This window comes from Morone saxatilis, unplaced genomic scaffold (genome assembly GCF_004916995.1).
Source record: "Morone saxatilis isolate NCDOM2014 unplaced genomic scaffold, NCSU_SB_2.0 Contig0, whole genome shotgun sequence".
NCBI classification, from domain to species: Eukaryota; Metazoa; Chordata; class Actinopteri; family Moronidae; genus Morone; species Morone saxatilis.
Window position 1 is genome coordinate 15,940,581 of NW_023339650.1, and position 27,144 is coordinate 15,967,724.

The window sequence follows — 27,144 nt, forward strand, 5'->3', positions numbered from 1 at the left end:
AACGATTGTTCCCTCAGATTTTAAGAACTCAAGTCATTCTAAATTCTGTTCGATTCAGTAGGGCTTCTCCAAAGTGAATTACAAAGTGGCACATTGAAATAGAAAAATCTCAGTGCTTTCCAGCAAAGCTCTTTAGGGTTTAATGCCTAGAAGGCAGTCACAATGCGTCACAGACTGGAAGCGGGCCAACAACCAATCACGTCCTACTAGGATGAGCAGGTGGATGGCCAAGAATACAAATAGTCAGTCTGTGTCAGGTACCAAGGGTCCTGTAAGAAATTATTTCCAGACCAGACAGTTGAGCAAACACACTTGCTACAGAAGCCCCACTCTTCATAACACATTTACTGATGATGTACTGAATGAGAAACAAAGATAAATTTATCCTTACAAAGGCTTTTGCTGTAATTGAATTGTTTAAATGATCTACCCCGCACAATCGATACTGTACAAAGTGAGTTTTCTCTGCTGCCCTTTTCTTACCAGCATGCATCACTGCATGCACTTTCTTATTAGAGTATTTTTTTTCCACGTGCTGTGCGATTCAGGTGAACCTGCGACTGATTATTCACTCACATTGTCACCCACACACTCCCCATGTTTCTGTACTGCAGTGCAATTTCTAAGAGAGGTATCAATCAGCAACTGTGACACTGTATAAAATTAAATGCTTTCTTTTTACATAAACCCAGGTAGGAAATTTTTTTTTGTAGCAGCGTCATTCTTGTGTTACAGAACACTAAAGTTAAGGCATCCTTCCCAAATGTTCCAAGGCCATTAAAATCCCAAACTCCATTTTCGCAATTAGCTTCTTACTAAAAGCTACATGAATGTAAATTTTTCTGCAAAAGTTAACCCAGTTTTAGGTTATATTACTAAATTATGACATTTTTTAAAATTATTATTTTCTGGGTGTTTTTCTCTCAGCTCTTCTTACTAAGTGGGCGGGGCTCAGTTGGTAAAAGGACCAATCAGGATTTAGCAACATTTGAATTAAAACACAATGACTTCTGATTAAATCTGATTAAACAACATGCACACAGTCTTGATTAAGCACATTAGCTGAGGTTTCCCATTGTTGAACTCTTAATAAAGTTAAGTATGTTGTCTTTCACGCTTTATCGTTAACTGTTGCTTATTTAGGCACAACTGTTCATAATACTTTTCAGACGCTTTACAGTGCTGAGGTCAAAGAAGATATCCCACACAACATTCCTATATGAGTGAAAGTGAATAAAACTCAGCTAAACTCAAAAGCAGAGGATGTGCTTGCTTAAACAATAGGTATTATGAATGAACTATCAACAATTTGTGTTGAAATTAGCGAAAAAGAAAAAGGGTACAGTCAATTAATTCTGTGAAGCTGTCACAGTCTAGGTTCTGATTTAAAGCTTGATTTGAGATTAATGAATCAGCTGTTTTGTATTTGTTGTACAAATAAAAACAGCATTATTTTTCATGGACAACCTGTCCACAAAGCTAGTATTAGTATGAATTATAGAACTTATCTTAGAAAGACTCAAACTACTTTTTTATCAGATAATTTTTCTACTTTGGGTGAAACAAATAGGGTAACATGTAAATTATATCACATGCAACTCCAGTCCTTTTGCATACAGTGCCATAAAAAGTTCTGAGTTCCAATGCTGTGTCCTTGTAGCAATCGCTTATTTAGCCCTTGTTATATTACCTGATATCAGACAGAAATGTTAACTCAGTACACTCCATTTACAGAGAGTCAACTTGGTGGAGTGGGTGGATTTAATGGGCTGGACCCATGCAACATGTTACAGGCTAAATACAGTTCATTTAAAATGTCTGAAAATGCAACTAAGTTTCAACATTCTTAATAGACTTGCACATTTTAACATCCTTTGATCTAAAACATTTGTATGCTTGCATGTAACTACTGCGGGAGGGTACAATTGCTTATTAAAACTTTCATGTAACACACAGTTCAAAAGCAGCTCAAAATAACAAAACATATGTATATTGATAATAAAGAATAATTAATGCTCAATTAGCAAATCTGACTTCTTCTGAAGTGAATATGTGCCAGACCTGGCACCAATGAACGCAGTATCTTTAATAATACTGCATAAAAACATTTTAGAACCTTTGAATTTCTTCCAGCTTATAGATCCAAGTATTAGTATGATTAAGGTTTTACTGGAGCAAAACAACTGAGCACCTGTGACATAGTACCTTGCTTCACTTACCATGAGTAAAATATTGAATACTTGGCACCAGGGGATATTTGTTTTTTTTTGCTTAATAAATGATTTGAAAATACAATATTCAGCGGCAAACGTCTTAGCTCCATAACCACAGTTTTTAATGTGCTATAATAAAACTTAAAATGTATAACTATAAAGACGGAACAAGCATGGGAGGGAGAATTAGGGTGTCTAGACACATGAAGAGGTCTCATGTCTCCTCATCAACATGACAGATTTTCACTCTCCTGCATGGAGGACATTGCAACAAACTCATTCTGCAGCACATCTTGATAAAGGGCATAGAAACAATCAGAATCAGCAAACACAAAACCTGCTTGTTATTGGCCAAAACGTATACGTTTTATTCTTTATCAGCGCTGCAGTATGTTTGCTGCATGATTCAAATAGCTTTTATGGTTTCTTTGTTGTTGCTGATGTTATCTGTCACACTGTTTACTGTGTATCTGTCCACATTATTTATCCGTCCTTCCTTACTGCCTTCACATTTCTGGTTTTCACAAGAGGTCTTGTTAGCTATTGCCAGGCTGTCAATTAATTAATTGACTTGCTAAGTAAAGAAAAGGGCTTTTCTTCTTTTTTTTCATTTTAAGCATATCAACCAGTGTAGTAATGACAACAAATAAGTATCAGATTTTTAAACACACAAACCTGGTGCAGCCATTCGTAAGTTACAATGTGCACAGTCAAGCTTACAGATCAGATCTTAAAAAGAAATTGTCTGCCGTCTGAATACAGACACATAAATGGAGACACAGACAGTCTGCTAGCACCGGAGACAGACAGTAAAATAAGAGACTGATGAATGGATGTGAAGATTTAAAGAATGAGTCTGATAAGACAGAAATAACTGTCTGGAGAATCAGAGTGTTACGTAATGTCCTAATTGGCCCTCTGGTAAATTCAGCAATACGTGACCTGTACTTGGAGAAAAAAGGCACTGGATCTTAACAAGATAATGATTGTCTCAGTAGTTTGGATGTATCATCCAAAAGTAACTGTATTGTTAAAAAAAGGTTTTAAATGACATTTACAAAAAACATAGTTGTGCCCAAGCATTTTCAGGAATATTACTGCAAGGAGTAGAGGACAAGCACAGTAATTAAATCTAAAAATATCAACCTATGATTAATGACCACTTAGCTTATGAGTCTGTAGAGCCAAAACATGTGCTTACAGGTCTGTGTGGTTTAAAGGTGGAAAAACTGCACACTTTGTATCAGCTGTTGTGATTGAAGTTCTCAGACACAACTGATGGATGCTAAGACAAGTAGAGGAGTGGCACTCTGAAGAGCTCTCCACACCCATCACGCATTGTTGTTATTAGACTCAGTCATGACGACAGGTAACTAGAATCAGTGTGTTGCTGGCAGGAGTGTGTGTTCCTCTCACCTGATGAGAAAGAGAAAGATTGATGAAGGAAGGAGGGGGAGAGAGAAAGAAGCAGATTTAAGACTGACAGCACCTGAGGATGACAGCAGCGAGACGCGGCTCAGGTCTTATTCTGGTTCGTGTCTCATCCAAAACAATACAATCACACGCAATCACAGCCTCAATTGCTACCTACGAGATTGAAAGAGGTCTTGATGGAAGACCATCAAGGAAGATCAGAATAAAGGATTGGGCAGAGGAGCGGTCACACATGGGCTGTTAATAGAAGGTAAGAAGGAGGGGCTGTGAGAGGGGGGGAGAGAATATGCACCAAGAGGAAATAGAGAAAAGAAAGAAAGAGGCTGATCCAATTGAGCAAAACAGACTGATGGGGACAGCTAAGGACACACACACTCACACAGAGACAAGGCAACTTGGAGGTATATTAAACTGAAGGCCATTAGTTCTAAGCCTGTGGCCTGAGGCCATGCTGCACAGTATAGAGCCAGTTTTCATTAGCAATGCTGGGTTCAGGGTTGTGTGGCCACGTATTTCCCCCTGTTGCTCTTTTGAAGTTTTCATTTATCACAAAAAAGTATTCTCTCTTGCAATAAAAAGAAGGCAAACTTCAAGGGGACCGGAATAAAAATCAAAGTTTGACCCCATCAAAGAACTCATTTCAGTTATTGTATATGCTGTTTAGATCCTCCTCAGCTTTCAATGAAGATCACCTAAGCGTTAAACGATGACTCTGCCCTGATGTGGTAACGCTTCGTCTGTGGGTTTTATGAGTGATAATGCAGCCTGGAGGTGATGGCTCACTGCTGCAATATCTTTAAGGTTATGTTAATGAATTCTCATTTAAGTATCTTTACTAACATCTTAACACATGGTGTTGAAACAGAAGCAGAGGAGTGTCTGTCCTTGAAATGCAATATTCCATACAGTACATCTCAATGACCTTCATGAAATATTATAATTAGGCTTATAAAATACACTGAAACGTATCTGGGGGAAGCCATCATGAGAGCGCCTTTAGAAGGGAAAATGATCTAAAAATCTGAAATCTCATCACTGACTCAGGCTGCCTTCAGGCACTGCTTTCTCTCAATGAAAATGCACATTTCACTTTATTTTTTAGTATAGTGGATAGTGTGCTCAAACGCAGGAGGAGCTCTGTCACACTCTGACACATAATCATAACTGCCAATAGAAGGTTTTTAAAAAGCTGCTGGAGACTAAAGTACAAATACTTTGAGGATAATCTTGTGTTTATTTATGTGTTCAACGAATTCAACATGTTCTTATTAAATCCTTTTTAAACATTAGAAGTAAATGCTGAATATACAGTAATACCATCACAGCCAGTAGAATTTGGTCAAATAATCATATTTTCTTACATTTCTCAAAGGTTGGACAAACAGAATTAAATATTTTAAATAAATTCTATATCAGCCTTGGGTGACCACCAAATCAGTTCTTGACTTGGTATAGCGAATAACCCACACAATTACTTTTACCATATGAAGGGTCCAGCTAACAACTCAGGCAAAATACAAATACTCCAAAAATTCCTCACAAACCCAGTATACTGACTCCTAATTGATCCTGTTGGCTGGAATTCAGTAACAGTATTTCGCTTGTAAACATCCAGACTGCTATTCAGAGCTGACTGACCTAGGTCACATGTATTTACCAAGGAGGAAATATAAGGGAAAAATAACTCCCCCCAGGTTTGACATTTGACCTTAAGATGCAACTCAGTTTTAGCGAAGCTTGTCACACATTCAACTGCCTGAAGAATACATAACAGAAAAGGTCTGGGGTCTGAATGGGTTGTAAATACTGAGGTGCACAGTGTTTTGTAGTGCAGCACTGAAAGTTACTTATTGTAAATATAATCAGGAAAATGTACTTAAAGTATTAAAAGTAAAGGGAACAACCTTTGCATTTCAGATTTAAGTTCAGGGTTAAGTGGAGGTAATGTAGTACCAATCTAGCGATGTAGTTGCAGATCGCAATTTCCTCTTCCATGCATGAAGAAGAAACTACAATGGCCACAAAACATGTGAAAAACAAAAATGGCCCCATCTAGAGTGTTTAGTTTGACCGTACTGGGCTCCTGTAGAAACATGGTTCATGAAAGGCAACCTTCAGTGTCTGTAGATATAAACACCTTGTTATGTTTGTCATTAATTTTGAGATATTGGGAGGGAGGGTAGGGTTTTTATTTATTCATATATTTTCATTTTAAGTCAAGGGGAGGGTCCAAAGAAAGCCCTCCTCCTCCTCACCCCAGTAATTTCCATAAAGTCCCTAATGTGGTGCTTCTGCATTGGTAATTTTCTGACTATCTGTGACTGTGCTACAAAAACATCCTGCCTTCACTGCTGAAGCTAGTCAAATTTCATACACATGCTTACGTGCAAACAATAAAATTACGAAAGTTCAAGACAGCTGTGTGCAGGCTTAACAAAAGTCCTTCCTGCTGCTGCTTTATGGCATTCTGTGATTTGGTTTCTCTTCGTCGTCTGTCATATTAGCTGTTAGGCCTAATCGACTTGGCCAAAAACACATATTTCAAGCCAAAAGTATAGTTTTTCTGCTCTGTTGTTAGAAATGTCGGTCTGCAGAACTCCTCCAAAAAGGGTTTACTCTTCACTGAGATCCTGGTGATCTCTTTTTCACTTCACTGTTCGTGCTCATATCTACATTGACAGTCAATGTCTCGGTTCTTTCACGTGGTGAATCTGCGTTTGGACGATATGTTAGCTTTGGCTTGGTGCTACTTACATGCTTTAACTGTGCTGATATTAACTGCAAATTATAGTCTTATAGTGAGCTGAGTTCATTTTCTTTTAGTTGTTACTTAATTGCTGAGATCTGGGGACATGGCACATTTGTTAGAACAGGCCAGCAAGCAGTGGTGGAATGTATTTAAGTCAATTTAATTAAATGTTGTACTTAAACGTACAAAATGTAATTTCTGACTCTAGGGGTTCTCTCACATCAAAACAATAACCACAGATGAAGTTTGGTGATGTTGCGAAGTAACATGGGATCATGGGAGTTGTTATCTTTAACCCTCACTTCTGTCAGTCAGCTTCTCCTGGTTAGGATTCTGTCAGTGTTCATTGTTCAGGAAGTTTGTACCAGGAGCTGAATTATCCACAGAGGTCTTCTCTTCTCCAAAACAAATGGACTCAGTGATTAAAACCGGTTAAAACACTAAATAAAGCAGTTTCACCTTAAAATCAGTGTTTCTCCAACGTTGTTCGGCAGACAAACGGGTGACTAAAAGCCTTCATCCAGTTAACATATACAGTTTAAAAAAGGTCACTGTAAAAATATGGCTTCCAACTGGATAAAAAGTCAATTTATGACCACAAGGAGTTATGACACCATTGACAGGTGACTAGTAAGTTTGAACATTGTTGGAAACATTTGGGATCATTTAAGTACACAGTTTCAATGAGGATACTTCATATGCTACTTTATACTTCTACTTTACTAAATTATAATTAAGTTATTGTATTTAAGTTACAAACAAACCCAGTTAGAATGTCTTCATATCTGATATCGGAATAGTGGCCAAAGCACTTTGAGTGGTCGGAAGACTAGAAAAGGGCGCTACACAAGTACAAGGTCCATTTACCATTTACCAAAGCTGGCAAAAGAGCACCACTCTGAGCTGTATAACAACCTCTTCCAGTACTTGTTACTTGGACTCTCTGACACTGAGGTTATATAGATCTTACCCAGAAGTGTGATGATGCAGCCTAAAATAGCCAGGAGGGCGCCGGTGCTGAGGCCGGTCGCAGTGTAGGCCACAGCTCCACAAGACAAGGCCACACCATCAGAGTCACAGTCACACACTCGCACTGAGAGTGTGTTTGTGCTGCTGAGGGCAGGACTTCCACTGTCCACAATCAACACAGGGAGCCGATACACAGGTTGCTCACGTCTCCTGAAACCACCTCGCTTCGTCAATATGGACGCTGTGTTGTCTGCAAAACAGAGTAGAAGCATAGGTAGGTCAGACTGGTAAAAAAAAAAAAAGCCCGGAAAGCTGCGGTTAATGTGCATATCAAGTTTACTGGCATCAAATGAACAATGATCTGCATATACATGACTAGCAGGAGGCTTATATTTTATTCTGTAATGATTGCTGTGCTTTGGTTGTGCTGTTTGAAATGATTTTACAGTATTAAAAGCAGGAATGCCAACAGATGGTGTCATTAACACAATTCATTACATGACACACTGTGGCGTCTCTCCCTGATCTTGACCACCTGTTGGCTAATAACAGCTTTGGTTTGATGGTACAATCTTATATGAAATCTCAGCTTATGAGAGAGAAAGAGGCAGCCAGAGAAGAACAATATGCTATTACACCAGCTAAAAAAAGCCACTTCATGACAACTATTTCAATAGATTAAAATGCACTATCAAATTGAGCAGTCACATTTGAAATGTAGATTTTGCCTTGAAGGACAACTCCTTTGTTTTTCTGAGTGATATTAAGATTTATTTTTGCTTTTCTCTCAGATTCTTAGAACAAGGTAAAAACGAGAGAGATGGAGAGATGGAAAAAAAAACAAATGCTCTGGTACTAAATGTGAAACATTTAATTGTGTCCTTAATATTTGTCCTCCAGCAACACATACAAGTAAAACTAAGGCGCCGAGCCATTAAGCTACATTGCAAAAATCTGTAAGCACCTGAATGTTACTCTTGTGTGACTGCTGAATAATTCATTCCAAAACCATGGGCTGCTATAACAGCCTCCATTCTTCTGGTTTCAGGTTTTCTACAAGATAGTGGGACCTGATGGCAGGGATTTCCTCCCATTCAGTTACAATAACATTAGTGAGGTCAGACACTGATGTTGGGCGATAAGGTCTAGCTCAATGTACACGTTCCAGTTCTTATTGGATGGTGTTGAGATCAGGTCCATTCAATTCTTCCACAGAAAACTGGGAAGACCATTTCTTTAAGGAGCTGGGTTTGTGCTTTCAGCTGCTGTCGTTTTGAAACAAAAGGGCCTTCCCCATATACAAGTTCAGTATCCAAAGGAATTGCAGATGAAGTAGTAGCCTGGCATTGTCTTTCAGTTCATTGTTAATATCAAGGGCGCAGACCAAAATTTCTCTAGACACAATTGGAAAGACCTACAATGACTCTTCAAATCTGCCGCTCCTCTGACATTGTATAAAAACCTGCCCCATATTAAATAAAAGGGTTGTGATTGGCCCAATGAGATCCAGGACAGATGGAATTCAGTTTGAATGAAAGGGTGGCCAGACGCATCTGTCAGAGCAAATTAAACATCATGAGCTCGGCAGATCCATCTGGTTCCCAGGCTGATGAAGTAGTGTAGCAAAGCAGAAAGGAATGGTGTGGAGGAGAAGACGGTGGATATGTGTGCAGTGTGTCCAACTTACTTTAAGTGTTGTATTTGACTAACCTCAAAGGCCCTAAACCCATTTTCTCAATCAGCTTCAGTCTTGCTTTAAGTGATGAGTTCCTACATGAACACATTATATTTGATTATATCCATTATATACCTAATAATACCTTTTGATTTGACTGCTATTGTTACTTATTTATTAAAAATATATAATGTTATAAAGAAATAGTTAGTTTAGCAATAGCCTAGCTTTAGCACCTTTAGCCATTCCTTTGGAGTAGTTTGACCACTTTTAGAAAAAAAGTTAAATACAAAGATTGATACCATTCCCATACAGTATCTGTCCTTTAAATATAAAGAGCCAGCTGTTTAGGTTAGCTTAGCTTAGCATAAAGACTGGAAATGTGAAAAGAGCAGAAAATTCACCAGCAGCACACCACAGCTCATTAAATTGCATGTCACTTCTTGTGTTTTAAGCCGTACACAAACGGAAATGTACGTAAAAATGCAAAATTGTTTTATTGGAAGTTAATATAATAGTCTCCTGGCTCTAGCTTCACACTTAATGGACATATGAGAGGGGTATCACTTTTTTCATCTAACTCAGAATCAAATAGGCATGTTGAGCTATTCCATCTAGCCAAGTATTAGTAATTTGATAACCTTAACCATAGTTTATTGGCCATAACCACTAACTCTCCCAAACATTAACCATACCATTGTTGCCATGTGTTAATATTGTAGAAATGAATAATTTAAAAAATATTCTAATAAAATGATTTTGCAGAATTGTCTTGTATTTTCATTCATGTCTGATAATATACAACATATTAAAACCAAGGTAAACACTGTATGCTCACAGAGAACCTTTCTACAGCAAAGCTATCAAAAACCGTCTTCCAGCCAAGTTGCTTGTAATCTGCGGAGAGGTTACCTGAAACATCATGTAACACTCACAGGTCTGCACTCACATGGATTACTGTGGCACAACCTGGCTGCTGCTGCTACCCCTGCAATGTAACATGGCAGCCTTAGCTGAGCTACCACATGCCTGAACAAATCACTCAGCACAGGGCATTACCACAGAGATTGCGTCAGCTCTGCACATGGTTTCAAAGCAGTGGGAATTCATGTAAGTAACCGATGATGTACTCAGGCACAGTCTTTAAAGCTATATGCAAATGAACACTTAACTTTTCCTTTAGGAGAAGCTAATTTTGTTCATTCGCCCACTGCTTTGCGTGTAGGTGGCGAGCAATATCATAATGGTACAAAGGCAGTTTTCAGTCTGTGTGTTTCTGTGATCTAGTACATAGAAACCTTGCACTAAGCAGGACTGAGTTATCTCAGACGTGCTCCAGTTGCAGCAGAAAGTTTGTTTTTGCATTCAGTTTTTATGAACAATTACAAAAAAGGGCAGAGAGGGCATTGTCATAGCAGAATTATGGTTTCATTTGGCACGGCTGGGCAAGCCGAGAGGCACCAGTTACTCTGTACTTCTTCTCCTGAGTCAGATTGCAGAGTAGATTGTGTCCAGATGGAGGGCAGATATAAAGAGCCGGACTGAGCAATGACCAAAGTGTCAATTGCATTGCTGCAAGGCTCAATTCAAAAGAAAGTAAGCAGCAAATAGACCGTACCTAACTTGACCAACACCTTTTACAGACTCTGAAGGCCACTGGCAATTTTCTTAGGGGAGTTTATGATTTAGCGGCTGCATGCAACAGGGTTGATCTGACACTTGGAACTTTGACAAGGGCATAGACATTTAAGTTCAAATTGGTGACTTACTTCAGGAGTTCACCAAGTTTAATTTAAGACTTTTTAAGACCACACAGAATGCAATTTAATACCTTTCATGATACCGTCCAAAAGTATGAAAGTATGATGGAAAAGCAGTAGGGGCTATAAGGGTTACTATATCACACTTTGTCAGTATTTGCCAAAAGTTTGTACCAACAATTTCTAATATTATTAAAGGATATGTTGTTTTTCAACAATAATCAGGTTTCCATATGAACACTGGAATAATAAACATTGAAACATGTTTTTTCCTGCTATAATCATTCCTCTTGATCACAGTGTCCATTACAAGATCCTTTTGACATATTCGGAAGAAAATGGATGCATATAATAACTACTGAAGAACTATGAGTTTTTGTTAAAATTAACACTATTATGACAAAAAGAATTCCTTAGCTCCTGCTAACCAACAGCTTTTATTTTAGGTGTATAGCGTCTACTAACAGTTCACAGTCATATATAGAAACACATATGTGCCAAAAGCCTGAACTTGCGGATTACTTCCAACTAGAAAAAATGAATACAAATTCTCAAATACCTTTGTTATCTCGCAGAGTGAAGTTGAGGTTGCCTGCAACAGATGCAGCCAGGGCAAAATAAAAGCGGTGGCCACTCAAAGGTTCGTCCTTATCCACCGCACTGATGGTCTGGATCACCTGAGAACAAGGGGAAGACCAAAGAGACAAACAGAGACATTCAAGATTAGTTACCTTGCTGATCTTTATCCGATTTCACTGGCTGATTAGGTGTTAACTCAAGCTGTAAATTGTTTAATGTGTGCATGCAGTAAGAGCTAAGGTATCAGTTTAAGAACAGCACCGTTATCAAGCCTTTGTATATGCATCACTTTTCACTCTGTCATAGATTTATATACATGGAGACATAAATCTTTCTTAAAAGGCCAAGCAACGGTGTGAGTGAACTGGAGAAAATCAACCTGATTCTGATTGATGGAAAAGATTTGTTTTATAATGTTTGGCTGTGGTTTTGTGTCGTTTATCTCTTGAAGTACAGTAAGTGCTTATTTGGCAAGAGCTTGGCACCCTCTTAGGGATGAAGTGTTTTCTTTTGGGAAGTGTTTTCTCCGAAGCAAATCTTTGTCCAGCAACTATTGTCTCAGAGCCAGCACCTAGACCACAACATCCAATGAAAAAAAAAAAATGGCTTTTTTTCCTTCGCATTTCATACATCCTCTGGGCACTAAGAGAAAAAAAAATAATTTTATTTTTGTCAACTGACCACGTCTTTAAATTATGACCCGCTACCAAACAGTTAAGATGTCCTTTTATGGTAAATGTACATCTCTAGCAAACAATAGTGACTTCATATTACAGTAAAAGTAAACTTTTATCAATCTGAATGAACTCTTTTACATTTTGGTAAAATAATATAATAATAAATAATAAGCCATTTTATATATATATAAGACATACTGACAACAGTGTAATGTTATGTAATGTTGGATTAAGTAACTTTAGAAAAGATCTGGCTCGGCATTCGGAAAAGTGCTAAAGACGGATCAAACAGCTAATTTTCAACAAAATATCACAGCTTAAAATGTTCTCTATTAATGGTTGAGAAGACCATTAAAGGGTTAATGAATAATTCACACTTTGTTCTTATTCTTATATCGCACCTCCCACATTAACCACCACATAATAAGGTCAGTGCATGTTGTCACGCTGATGTTGTTTAAACTAAATGCATATGTTATGCAGTCAGGCATTCCTACTTCATTATTACAAGTATGAAAATGACTCATGATCTGCTCTTGCTTGAGGCGATGCAAGACAAGCAATCATATCTGTGAGTTAAACAAGTGAATGCTATTTGTCTCGGCCCACTTTATTTTGCCTCCGAACCCAAGACTAAACAGAATCTTACTCCCTTTATTATATAGCAGTGTTGACAACTATACATAATGCAGGAAATCAAATTACCAAATAAACCAATTTATTTACACCCACCAGCATGAGCTGTAATGATTTTTTTATTCATACAAATCTACAATATCTGATCTGATCTCTTTTCAGCAAAAAAACACTAAGCTTTAATTTCAACGCCTTCTGTGCAGCAGCACTTAGCTGCAGCAAGAGGAAAAAAGACAAGAATCTCGCTCAGTACATGCTGTACAGAAGAAGCGTATCACAGACAGACATGCCATATGGACGACAAATGATAGCCACCACCACGGCCATCAAAGTGGGTGTTACTGCAGCAGTGTCCTTATAAATTTAGATCAAGCCTCCTGAATCCTTTGTAGGCAATCTAAACTCAACCCTGTGACAACTCACGCCCATGGACAGGATCCAAGAGATTCTTAAAAGCAATTCACACTAAATTATCACATCTCCCAGCCCCACACAGCACTGCGTCTAACAGTAAGACAAAAACAAAAAAAATTAAAATTAAAAAGGGCGAGGAAGAAGAAGAAAAAAATAAAAGCCAATGATCCATCAGTACTGAGACATGGATTATCAGTTGTCAGCTGTGATTAAATGCTGCTGGTTACAAGCTGTCAGGTATTAGGGGTTGGTGTAGGTGGTAAACGACATCCTGCCAATTATTAAATCTGGCAGGCGGGGTGAAAATTCATGAATATTTTACTCTGTTTCTAAACAAAATTAAAATAGTAGCTCTTTCATCAGCAAAAGTAATCACAAAGTATGCTCTTTTTTGTTGACTGTTTGCTACTGCAGCGCAAGGGAAATTTATGTGGGAGGCAGGAATGCAAAAAAAAAGGTTATCTGCTCTAGTTCAAGAACATTTGGGATATCTGTATACACAGACAGAAGTGATGTTTGTGTCAGCACCAGATCAGTGACAGGTAGACGCAACAGCCGAGCACCTAAACATACAGTGTGTGCATGCTCAGCTGCATATCATGAAAGCTGCCATTGATTCAGGGATCATAATAACTCACAAGCCTCTCACTCTGTTATGGAAATTCCACATCTGATAGAAACCTTTCTTTGTGGTTCTTACACCGACACCTCCTATACACAATTTGAACCCTTTGATGTCCTTTGAATATTGTAGATGGATTCAGAGCTTATCTCCAGGAAGGTTTCCATTCCCCACTGCTGAGGGAAAGGACTGTAAATCATCCTTAAATCAAACACTTTGTAATGTATAATGCCTTTCATTAGTGTGGCTCTGATGCAAGGCGTTCCAGAGAACCTTTGGTGGGGAATTCTCTAATGGGTTGAGTAGCAGACAGGAGGAGAGAGGCATGGATGTAGGCATAAATTCTCACTGAAAGACATTAACAGCAGCAGCAGACTGGTGCCTGTCGCAAGGCAAGACTGAGGACGCCTATGAATCACAGAATTAAAGGTTTTTTAAGTTTACACATGGCTGCACATGAGATCAAAAGGGATATAAAAGGACAAAGGTCTATATTTGTCGCTTCAGAGGAGAAGGAGAATGTGCAAACAACAGAGGCACACACGTATCTATACACATTCATTGGTACTGCAAAAATTGTGAGGATATTTGAGAATGTAAGCTGTGTGTTGAAAACCTACGGACTTATAGTACAGATAAAAAAGCCAAACCGTTTCAAATGGAGTAAAACTTTTTGAGGGCATAACTAGTGCCCTAAAACATCGATTCTCATTTTATGCCTGTGACCTGTTAAAACTGCAAAACTGTCTACTATAGCCCGACCAATACTTTTGAGCTCTTTTTCTTTAGCTGATACGGATTTTAATATTTAGGGATCAACAAAATAACCACAAAAGTGCCCCTATGGTAGATAAAATATGATAAAGTACCCTGTATGATGACTGGATGTGCAAGAAAACATAAAGCATAGCCTCTGAAGTGCACTAATGGATTCCCTTAAAGTGGGTTAGGGTTAGCACGGTGAAGGCACCATAAATGCACACAACTTTCTGCACGCTGGTGCCCCAATGCAAGCAGATGGTGCTCCCGAGTATTCCGAGTATAGCACATCCCGAGTCTGCCACTGTCACCCTCTGCTGCTTATATACAGGGGTTGCTAAATTAGCCCAGAATGTAACAACAGCATCAAGTGTCAGAGCTTCTGTCTCATGTAAAGTTGTTTCACCTCGTTATCAAAGAAAATAAAAAGCGATTATGGATCTTTTAATGAAATGATGTAGGGGCTAGCACTGTCAACCGCATAGGTGACACATGCCAAACACTCATCAACACATTGCATCAGCAACAATGTCAAAATCCAATTTAAAGTTTTGTACCACAGAGAGATGCATATAAAGAGAGCATTGAAAAGGAGCATCACAGAGATGAGAAGGGCTGGACATTAAACCTCAAAACACTGTACAGAAATGTATTCGTAGCAGCATTGAGTATTGAAAAATGATCTGAACTTTTAAATTTTGTTTGTTTGTCATTCAGTTCTTCAGTTAAAAGTAATGCAATTCAGAATATTTTATTAAATAAAAAAAGGTGTCAGGTATCGAATCTCAATACTTTTTGAGTCCCAACTGAAATCTGCTTGTATCACTGAGTATTAAAAAACTGTTGTGTCAAGTAGTGTCATTTCTATTATTTCCCAACCTAAAACAGAATATTAGACATTTTTTACCGTTTTTATGATTTCAGTATCTATTTACTATTCAATGAGCAGTTTAGCATGTTCTGTTAAATGAAAAGAAAAAAGTAGAAGGAACTGTTTACATATATTCTCCACATGGTATTGTATATATAAAACTATTCTACTGATATAAAACATGTTTCAAACGATATCCAACCATATGAGCTTCAACTATAATCAAAAAAACATTTCTGTCTTTAATCCGACGCCAAATTCTGAGTGTGTAGTTTCTGATTGAAGACTTCAGTTTTGTGATTCAGATGCACATTTCTCCAGACATCATACCACCTGGGTGATTGAGCTGAACCTTCACAGACCAAAATGCTCACTCACTGCTCACTCAATACTCGCAGTAATTCAACAAATAACGTTCTGCCAGCTAAAACGTGTCTGTTCTCACCGGTTTGCAGTTAAAAAAAGTAAAGATTTACTTCTCCCAAACACCTGAAGTATGTTAGTGAACTACAATAACCATAATTCACTGAACCTATGACACAAAAGGCGTCTGTGCTTCATTGTATCTGTGCCGACTCAGACTCTCACTGGAGAGACAGTTAGAAGTGTGGCCTCTATAATGAGGAAACTAATGCCAGCTAATGTAGCATGGCTAGACGGAGAGAGTGAAAAAACTCGGAGAGATAATGAGCTTGAATAACACTTTCCCCTCTTCGACACTAGCAGAGTAAACACAGTGCTGAATTTTAAAATCTACTCCTTTAGCTCTCTAAAAAAGTCTACTTATATTATATTGTCTTAAATGTTTAATTGGTCCGTCAGATGAGTCATGCGATAAGATCAAGCCAGCCACTTGAAAGTTAAACTAAGAGTATAAATAAGCATCGCATCAAATAGGTGGCACTCGTTGCCATGGAGACAAGACAGCTGTCACCAGGGGTTGTGTTGATGGCGGATGTGGTGGTCCTGCAGTTTTCACACCCCTCACTCTGCGCCGCTCCCATGACATCGCCGCCCCCAAACATCACCCACATGTGGCACCCACAAGTTCACCGCCGGATCAACAGCATCACACATCGCACCCTGCTGTCATCACGCACACGCAGATAAATTTTAATGGCGATCAATATGTGCCGTTCAGCAAATGTCATCTTTCAATCTCTTTTCATTTCTTTCTGAGCTCTCATTTCTCATCGATTATCTGAATCATTTGCTGAGACTAGCCTTGACACGTGCATGTTTGTTGACATGTTCCTGACAAGACAGAACTGCTGAGGCTAAAGTGGTCTCCTGTTGAGATCTGAGATTACATTTGCTCCATGTTCTGTCTTTTTATAGCACAAATGTTACGCCGCCACACGCTAATGTTTTTCCATGTTCCTTGCGCCCTGACATATCTGTTTTCATCCCCCACCTTGACGCAACACCTATAATAAACTGATAATTTAAATGAAGCCTGGAGGTGTGAAGATATTTTTTTGTTGTTTGTGTGATTAATGTGACAGTTGGGGCAAGAAGTGAGGTAGTTTTGATCATAGGAGGAAAAAGAAGAACATTTTAAATGTTCTTGACCAGGAGTTTTCAAAGTCTGACAATGTGGGTCTCCTCTCTGACAAAATGGAGACAACTAAAACAGTTTTAAGTTTTTTATCTGTATGTCCACAGGTTCTCCTCACAGTGCAGATATCTTAATATGAATGAGTACAGGAGAGTGTTCCGGGTATATTAGAATATTACTATCAATATTAAGGCTAGTTATATTTTGAGCTAATAATGTTCTAAGTTTTGTAACTAGTTCCCATAATGCTTTGAGGAATGGAAACAGGAAGTTTAATGTTACCATGGAGTCAGTTAGTTAGCTGTGGGCTACAACTTGAGCCACTAATTTTTGCTTTTATTTGTTTGCATTTTGGCAAACTGGCATCATTGAAAGTATGCAGACTTAGCTATCAATTGTTCCTTTTTGCAGTGTACCCATGAATTAAAAAACAAACAAAAATGATGATTGTCAGACAAGCTCTGGATTTATAAGGTATAAGGTTTCTATAATTTCTAAGCGGTTTAATGGACAATTATTCATAATGGACATTGGAGATCATAATCCGAAGTGTAAGTCACATTGAAACTAAAGTGTATTGTGTGTGTTTTAAAATGTTCTCACTCCCAAATTTAGAAGCTTAGTCCAGTCCAGTTACACTTTCAAAAAAAAACCAATGTAACATTGTGAAACCTTTATAAAACGGTCACAGTTTGGTTAGATTTAGGCACCAAATGTGTGACATAGCCAATGTGACTTAAGTACATGAATGAAACATAACTTATGGAATGTGCCTTGCATAACTTACGTATGTTACATCAAAGATTTTACATTTGGTTTCACACAGAATATGAACAGCAGTCTCCTGTGTTAAAGTCCTGCATTTGTTTGAGTCATCCATCCATCCATCCAACCACCTCCAAATGTGGACTTTTGGAGGAGCTCTTGCTCCTTATACTATCTCACCTGACTTTGATGATGGGTGAAGTCCAGAAATAACACTAGAGGAATGCAGTATTTGTCGACTTGGCAGTTATGACTCAGGGAAGGAGTAGGTTTGACGCAAATTGGGGAAATCTGGTGGAAAAGATTTGGTACCTCAATTGCCTCCGTGAGCTGTGTGACTAACTGCTGACCCCTCTTTGCAGGCACACCCCCCCAGTTTGAAAACCTCTGTTCTTGACTTCTAAACACCCACAAATCTCTGGAGGATGCTGAGACTCCTCTGGGATGCTGCGGGAGTACAGGGAGGGGCAGGGGAGCAGATTGGGGGCAGCAGAATGCCAAGTCCACTCATGTATGTAATGCTTACACTGAAGTGATTGCACAACGTGACCCCCTACCCCCACCATCCCCACTGCCTCTGCCCCCTCCACCCCATCATAATATCAATTAATATTATGGCAGAAGACAGACGCACCGATGATCCGTAACAAGTGGCATCTCTGGAGAGAGCCAGTGCCACGAGACGGCCTTAATTAGGCCTGAAAAATGGCAGGTTATTCCTTCCCTGTACTCCCTGTTAATCTGTGCTACAGAGCCACAGAGTCAACCCTGGCCCCAACTGGCAAATGTTATTATTTCATCTTTGTTGCAGCTGTGTATAAGCCAATGGGCGTGACAGCCAGTGGGCGGCCTAAGATTTTTAACAAAGCTTAACAGGGAAGCAGACGCAGTCAGTACAGCCAACTGTTCACTGCTACGGCCGGACATACAGTACACAACAGGAGCATTTTAATTAATTAGGAATCAGGAGGGTGGTGGAGCGCACATCTGACAGGTTACGAGTGCACCCAGTCTGTCTGCTAACAGACAGCCGACACCTAGTTGTAATTCAAACAGGGTTTTGCATTCAAATGTCAACCTCTCTCTTTCCCTTTGCTTTGTATGTGTTTTTGGGTGTAAATTTCATCATGAAATTTCCATTTTGCCTGCCTTCATTATTCAGTCTGGAGGTGCAATCCCACTGGTACACTTCAGTGTTGCCTAAACAGAAGGCTTTATTTGAATGGGATTGGATAGAAATTGGTATTAGTGAATATAAAAATGAGAACAAGCACTTCATTCACTGCAACAGTAAAGTGAAGGAGTGAAAGTGAAACACGAATCCACGAATGGTTATGGTTTATGGCATGTGATTTTCAGATAATTCACAGGTGAAATGTAAGAAATCACATGTGAAAACAATAATTTCACATGTAATATCATATGTATTAAACATCATAAATTCAAGTATATTGCATGTTATTTAGTAGCTAACTAACTACCAGGCTAACTAAATGCATGCGAAGTGTAAAGCAATGTCTCTAAATTCATCAGTCAGACATTCTTTGGAACATTATTCTTTCGCTTCAGCTGAATGTAAAAGAGGGAAAAACCACAGACACTCACTAACACACACCACTTTAAAATTCTGAGAGCGTCTTGACTATTAGCATGTTAAAACTAGCTTGTAGCTATAGCAGCTCATTTTACGACTGCACCACTGTAAGACTGCACGGGCAGAATTTGAATGCGGTACCACTTCTCGCTGGGCGCATGAGGACAGAGGCCTCCGCTAGCTTTACAGCAGAGTAGCTCCTAGCTACACCTTGGGGGGGGGGGGGGGGGGGCTCACAGCTCAGCTATCACTGGCATTGAGTAAGCAATCTGTCTGCTTCAGCTGAGTAATTACAGATTTGCTGTACCTTTTCCTGCTGATGATGCTGTCATGGGCCATGGCCGTTGCTATGTCCTGGGGGCCAGTTTGATTGTTGGGGAATGACTTTGTTTCAGTATTGTCGTAGGCTCTGTGCCATAATTTATCAGGCGCTAGTGGGAAGAAATGTACAAATTATTTGTGGAATTTGAAAGTCAGGGTATATTGATGGGTGATAGATAGTTGCTATGCTTGCTCCAAATTTGATATCACCGTGCGACAACAATCATCTCAGGATAAATGGCAGCATCATTAACCAAAAATAGACATTCAGCGCTGGAAGAATGCATTCTTCAATAATGATGGCATCTAATATAGAGGTAGCAAATACTCTGCACCCTAAGGCTAAAATCTGATTAATTAAATTTAGATCCAGCAATATCTTAAAATACCTCAAGGTATGTTGAATTGTAAACTAAACTCCTTTTAGTTTTTTTTTTTTTTTGGGCAATTTTAAGTGAATAAGTAAGAGACAAAGACAAACACACCAACCTCCAGTGGCTCCAACCAACAACCTTAGAAACCTTCATCTGTAAGGCTCCATAACTTCACTGATAAAAGAGCCACATTGTGGTCAAGCATCATGTACACAGAAAAAAACAAACAAATGCACACATGAAATATAGTCTCTCATTTTTTGCAAATGAAATCATTTGCTGTGTTAGTTCACCCTCCCAGCACGGTGACAAACAACTCCAAAATATGAATGCAAATAACATATTTAAAAGGGCCTAATAGCCATTTCTAATACAATGCATCATTCTGATCAATTGTACGTATTCAGGACTACACGCCTCTTTTACCCTTCGCCTCTGATTGTATTTTCCAAATGCCAAGAGCAGACGAATCGCCGCTGCAGACACACAAGTCATTTAGCAACAATGAGGCCAAATGCTAAACACAGGGAAAATGCAATGCATGGATACAGCTTCATTTCCCTCCTTCTTTTTCTGGATCAAAGCTCCAAGCCCTGAAATCTCCCAGGGTCCCCTTTTTGTTTGATATTGTGATGCATCTTCTGCCCCGCTGCCCTGCATGGTGATAGTCTAATTACACAGGTCTTCAGAACGGAAAGACAAACCGCAGCGGAGCGCCACTCCATCCCGGCATGAGGTATCACATTACACCGTGATATTATTGTGGATTAAGACCACAGGCAGAGTCAAGCACTGTCATTAATTTAGTTGGCTTTGACAGTATGGAATGAGAGCAACATCTCTAATGAACGATAACACCTACAATACGTGCTATTAAATCTTAAGGATGTGTCTCATACTAATGATGCCGTCTCTGTGGAATGACCTCGAGCAGTGAGGCGTATATGTGCACAGTGGACTTGTTTTGAGGAACAAGAAAAGGTTTTAATGGCTTTGAGAGTCAGCAGGCTATCTTTGTGAGTCAAACTTCAAGCCAGTGTGAAGAGAGAGAGAGAGAGAGAGGAAGGAGGGGAAGCTGGACCAACTGCAGAGACTTTGCTGAGTCTTACCTGTCCTGGCATAGCGTTTTCACAAAGGAGAGTTTCATAGTCGATGGCAAAGACCGGGGCGTTATCATTTATGTCCAGCACTGTGATGAGAGAGATGCCTTTTCCAATTTGGGTTGGGTCCTCTGAAAGAGAAGAGAGAGAAGAGAGTCCCCTGTTCATGTCACAGCATTCAACAAACTTTCTTTTAAACACTTTAATTCTGCCTTAACTTTGCATTGATGCACTTGGCCAAATTATGGAATATTGATCTTTCTCATGTGTTTTAATTAATCACAAAGGAGGCAAAAAAAGTGCTGCTGTAATGACATATGCAGCGGGCTTCCAACAGCTGGTGTAGTTACCCATTCTGCTGTGGATCAGCCAAAGTGATTACACTCGGTGCGGGCTTGCTGTCGGGGAAGGCTGCGCTTGCGGACGAGCCATCTTGCACAGTGGGCTTCACGCCTCTGTCTGCCTGACACACACTGATGGCTAAATGGCTGCGTCTGAGTGCAAGATGATGATTTGGCCTGGCGTCGCCGCCATGCCGGCCAGAGATGACGCTGTGACATTCGGGCCGGCTGATTTGATGGTGATAAAAAGGACGCGCGGAGCCTCGGGCCACAGACTTGTTGTCATTGGCGTGGTCTGGGTAGAGCGGATGAAATGTGAGTGACTGCAGCTCAAATGCACAACATCCCTCAACCAAATAGTCCCTGCACTCTTTCCAGTTACAAAGAACCCATTTACTATAAATACTGTCATAAGGCGTACAGGGCAGTAGATTTTGTTGCCAGTCTGTGAACTCAAAGATGTTTTCAGCTGGAAACAGTGCCCGAGTGTCACTATATGTCAGAAGCCAGTACCTCATGCATGAAGGACTGTTGTGACATTTCATATGGCTATTATTATATGCCGCCTTCTCTTTGTTGCTATATCAGGCGAGCACTCACACTCGGGAATCAACCGAGTACTGTCTGTGCTCTGTTAGATGTAAATAAAAACACATCTTTGAAGCAAAGAGTGATGAAAAGGTTTTGAAAAAAAAACGAATATCTTTCTTCACACAGTGTTCGGTCTGAAGATGTGAAAGCAGAGGAACTGCCAGGCTGGTCGTTCTTTTTAACTTATACTGATGTGACACAGCTGTCTTGAGTGCTCGGCGGATCGTGCGCTGAGGACTCTTGTCCATTGAGTTTGCGTAATAGCAGTGGAATGGTAGAAACGCTGGGGAAGAAAGGCACTCGTGTCCTTCGAGCCATCGAGAGATGAACAAAAAGGCAGGCGGCACTTCTTCACATCACATTAACATAGATCACCCGTGGGTGAGATCGCCCACCCTTAGTCAGCATCTTGTCCCCACGGCTCAGGGACACATGGAGGTCAAAACGACTGTCCTGCGTGTGAATTAATATTCCCCTGACAGCCCTACAACAACCCCAACAACTGCAGTGTCCACAACAGAGAAGGCTATGGGACATTATGAAGAGGATAACAGGACATAAAGGAGTTTTATGTACTTTTCCACAGTGATTCCAACAAGCAGCCTAAACTGACCATTTGCTCAGCTCTTTTGGCAGATTTACTACTCAATATTCAAAGTATTTTTTTAAACAATGGGTCCTTAATCTCAAATAGATGTAGACAAACAGAGGTTTCTTATTTCCAGCGACCACTTTTTACAGCCTAATTAGCTCCATTAGTTTGTTGAAAACTGCTGACCTCAATTCTTTCAGCTTGTTAACAACTTGTTTTAATATGAGAAACATGATACAGTAGTGAGTTAAAAGACTAAACCCAGGCCAAAAGTTAGCATCCTCATAGGTTTGTGATTGATGTCAAAGAAATAAAAATGAACAGTGTTGAGCTACGTAGTCCTAGTTCAACTAGGCCTATATAAGATCACTTACTTTTTTTTACTTTTTTGGTTTAATTTTGGTTTAATCACATTCTTAAAATGCTAAATATCCCTCTTACTGAAATGCAGTGCTTCAACATTTCGAGAGTCCAGAGCTTTACAGGTCTGCCATTACGGTTGCTAGGTTTTAATTGGACAGTTGCTGCTTGTGGAAAGGGTTTAGCAAATGGTCAACTCTGACTGGTATAGCAGATTTGAAAGTGTGTGCTGTAAATAAACTTACGGCTCTCGATGGCAAATATAGTGAGGTTATGGACGGAGTTGGCCTCTCGGTCCAGCGGCTTGGCTGTGCTGATGACCCCACTCAGAGCATCCACATTAAAGAAGCGCTCTAAGTCTGTGTTTCTGTCAATGGAGTACCTGGAAAAAAATACACAACCAACATGCTTTTTAAAAATTGCTTTTGGATAGTGGTATTGATTTGACATTTTAGTGTTTCTTCTACTTGTAGGAAAAGATTATGATCGTTTTCCACCATCAAACTGCAACAATCACACTGAAGATTTTCAGTTGATACAGAGAGCTTTATTCAATCATCAATGAATTGCGTTTTGATGATGAGTTTAAAAAGTAAAAATGATTAATAAAAGTCCAGAGATTACTGTGAATTCAGAAATGCAGCAGAAACTTTGCAGCATGAGTGAAACAAAACCCTATTAAATTTTGATAAAACTGAAGGCTGTCTACTTGTCCCTTAGCACACAACACTGATCAAACCCTTTCAATACACAGCAACTCGTATTTCTAGAGAAAATTACAACTTCAATTAGCCTACATCCAAAGGGTATTATTGCAATGTAATTTGACTCTTGTGGCTGCATTAGTTCCACAATAATTTTAATTTCAACAGATGTAGTGAAATATATTGCAGACGCTGATAACAGTCACAGGAGCAAAAAGAGGCAATTTACAGCTACAATGGTGGAGTAATTTGATTTTCTGATTAAGATTACTAACAATCCTAACAGACCAAGCATGAATACCATACAATATTCATTCAATTAATGCAAAATAGGTGGGGATCTCGAGAGTGACACTGCACAGATTGGCAATGTGAGTGCTTGTTTTGAGGCATAAATGCCACAGCACAAGTGTTGAGCCTTGACCCTCCTGCAGGAATGCCCTTCTCTCGTTCAAGATGGCATTTCAGTTTTGCAAATGCTGCACTCCTTAGCCCTCCCACCATCTGGCATCGTCTTTGTGACAGCCACACAGGGACTTTCGAGGGTCTATGGATTCTGTGTTTGTAGACAATGTGGAGCATTTGAATAGATTAACCCATTTATAAAAAAAAATGTCTTTGTTACTTGATTTGGGAGCTTTAGTGGGATTTATTCTTGGGATTTCAGCTCTGGAGCATTAACACTTTTCTGATTTAAAGTGAATTATGACTGGAAGAGTTACATGAGGAGAGATATTTCACTTTTGAAATGGCATGGAGATTTACAGTTTGTAACTGCAAATTGTTAGTACCTGATGGCGTTGTTGGAGGTGTCTGGGTCATGGGCAGAGACTCTCCCAATCGAGCTGCCCACTTTGGCGTCTTCCGAAACAACCATCTTGCTGAGTGGCATGGAGAAGACGGGTGGCTCGTTGACGTCTTCCACTGTCACCTTGACAGATGTGGTGTCACTAAATGGGCCCAGACTCAAGAAGTTGGAGTCAATATTCCTGTTTGTTGCTTCGATTCTCAGAGAAAAGCTGCTCTTTGTTTCAAAGTCTAGAGGCTGGAAGAGACAGACAGGAAGAATACATGAACATATGTGAAAGATGTTCACTTTTCTTGTCAAAATAAGACACATGGTTTTAGATGTGGCAAGAAATGTTTAGTTCTTTGTTGGAAAGATTACGCTGCAATGGTTACTGCACATTTCAAGGGTAAAGGAACAGCTTATATATGCATGTAATTTGGAAATCATTCATACAATGAGATATTGATCCCAATTAAAGGTGTTTATTCTAAAGACCCATTTCAATTTAACACGGAATCAGACTTAAACAAAGTCTTTTGCTGATAAATTATAGTTACTTCGTGCTGTGAAAGCAATAATATTGATTTTAAGAAAGGCACACACCGTGGTGAAAAGCATGCTGAAATGAATGCTTTTGAAACATTTTGTCATTTTGTCTGGAACTCCCCATTGCAACATATAATATACTGCAGGAGAACATTGATTTGACACTTTCATTGTCAGTGACTCTCTCCAATGTTGTAATTGTCTGAGTTTGGTGCAAAACAAACAAAGGATCAAATTGGCCCATCTGACAAGAATTGCTTGTGTCCAACAATGGCTCTCCCTCTCTTACAAAAGAGCTGCAGCAATGAACTGTCACATCCATGAAGCCTGAACCGACCATTTCAAGTCTGAAACCCTGAAATGTAAAGTATGAGCCATAAGCTCTGGTGCATCCAAAAGTGAGGCAAGAACGTGCAACATTATTTCCTGTAGCAACAAATAAGTGGCTTTGTTCCACATTTAACTTTAGAAATTTTATTAATTTATGCAAACAGATATTAATGACATTATTTCATAGCATCTTGGTTTCCAGGGAAGGAGGGGAGTGCTTTTTTCAGTGTTAGAATGTCTCTGTTCCCTCCATCAATCCCTACAGTGATCTCTGTGTGCTGCTGTGGTTTGATTAACCATGGGTGTTTACTTTGATCAAAGGTGTTAGAGATAGTCAATGCTGATTTGTCATTAGTGATTATCACTTAATCCAAAGGTGAAAAGACATTTTAAGACAGAGTAAGACTGGTAAAGAGGAGAAAGGGAAACTGGGAGAGGCAGTTAACCTGTTGTAAACAACTATATGCAGCCTGGTGCTAAAAGATCACAGTAAATGGAGAGACATGTTTTTTCTGTTTATTATAACAACAGAATGAACAGACCAAAAGTCTGTCTCTTAATACTTCCCGACTGTCTGTGTACTCAGTCCCATGCCTATTCATTCCTACTAAATTCTGCAAATATTTAAAAACAAGTCACAAATGCATAATTCTTTTTTTTATTTTTCTAATTAAGTTCCTGAATAAGTTGATCACTGTAGCTAGCTAAGTTACTCAAAACAGGAGTAATAGTGCATTCGTTGGTGACTTTTTTTAGCTGCAGATTAATACACATTTGGTGTTCTAGTAAATATTTACAACAGATGGTGCATATGGGACTCAAAATAAACTACAGTTCCCATGTTCATGTGACAGAACACGTCACCCAGTGCAACTGTGTGACTCAATGATGTATTTTATATAACATGGACAACAACAATGGAGCTGTATGGCTCAGAGAATCAGAGAATCACTCTTTGGCTGCACAGAAACCACTTAATAATAGTATCAATTTGTTTTTGGTTTAGCACTTTTTATGATTTTTATATGCTTTAATATTTCTCTATAAAAAAGTCATCACACTGAGCTTTAAGATTAATTCATATCTGTGCGTCGTACAAGGTAGGAACATGATCAAAATCACGGTTGCTCACATCAGATTGATGTACTTTATATGCACAATAATGGTGCAACTGCATAATAGCATAAAAATGTTGATTCATATTTTCTGCAAATGACAGCATTCTGCAATTATGTGTCCAGAATTACAAGTTTTTAACCATCAGTGAACTGCCTCCTCAGTTGAGGCCTGGGAGCGTTTTATACTTTAAAGTATCTATTTATCATTATGAAGTATAAAGTATAATAATTACTTTTGTGAAAATATTTAACAAAAATAGGCTAATTTGGCATGAATTAATATAAATTTATATTTGAAAGTCCAGCCCACACAGTGTCTGCTTAGAAAAATTCTGGCCCTTGGACAAATCCCCTAATGCAAATGGATTTTCCCAACATACTTAACACATTAACATTCTTGACTGAGGAGGGGAGGTGTAGTACCATTTACGGACAAAACATCACTGCTATGTTAATTGTTCTTATATGCAGTACCTTCAGAAGGATGATGACCCCGTCTTGTGTGTCCTCATCTGTTGTTATGTTGAATATGCCAGGTCCGTCGCCGTCCATGATCCTATAGTCCATCTCTGCGTTGGAGCCTATATCAGCATCAGCTGCTTTGATTCTGGCCACCACAGATTGCACTGGGAGCGACTCCAGCACCGTGTACTGATAGCTCTCTGGAAAAGGAAAGACAGGAGCGGATGCTAGTAATGGATG

General features: G+C 39.2%; 1 protein-coding gene across 3 annotated transcripts in view; it reads right to left on the reverse strand.

Moving 5' to 3' along the window:
- LOC118321130 (cadherin-7-like) overlaps positions 1 to 27,144 on the reverse strand; it is an 87,099-nt gene that overhangs the window by 2,786 nt on the left and 57,169 nt on the right. For 2 of the 3 annotated variants that reach the window (XM_035652353.1, XM_035652337.1), the window contains 6 exons: positions 26,917 to 27,104; positions 24,450 to 24,703; positions 23,200 to 23,336; positions 21,080 to 21,201; positions 11,360 to 11,477; positions 7,367 to 7,615 (listed from right to left, as the gene is read on the reverse strand). In XM_035652353.1, coding sequence (XP_035508246.1) covers positions 7,367 to 7,615; positions 11,360 to 11,477; positions 21,080 to 21,201; positions 23,200 to 23,336; positions 24,450 to 24,703; positions 26,917 to 27,104 — 1,068 coding nt within the window. Of the gene's footprint in view, positions 1 to 7,366; positions 7,616 to 10,290; positions 10,324 to 10,978; positions 10,984 to 11,288; positions 11,311 to 11,359; positions 11,478 to 21,079; positions 21,202 to 23,199; positions 23,337 to 24,449; positions 24,704 to 26,916; positions 27,105 to 27,144 lie in introns of all 3 variants that reach the window. The other variant, XM_035652344.1, reaches the window with a different exon arrangement.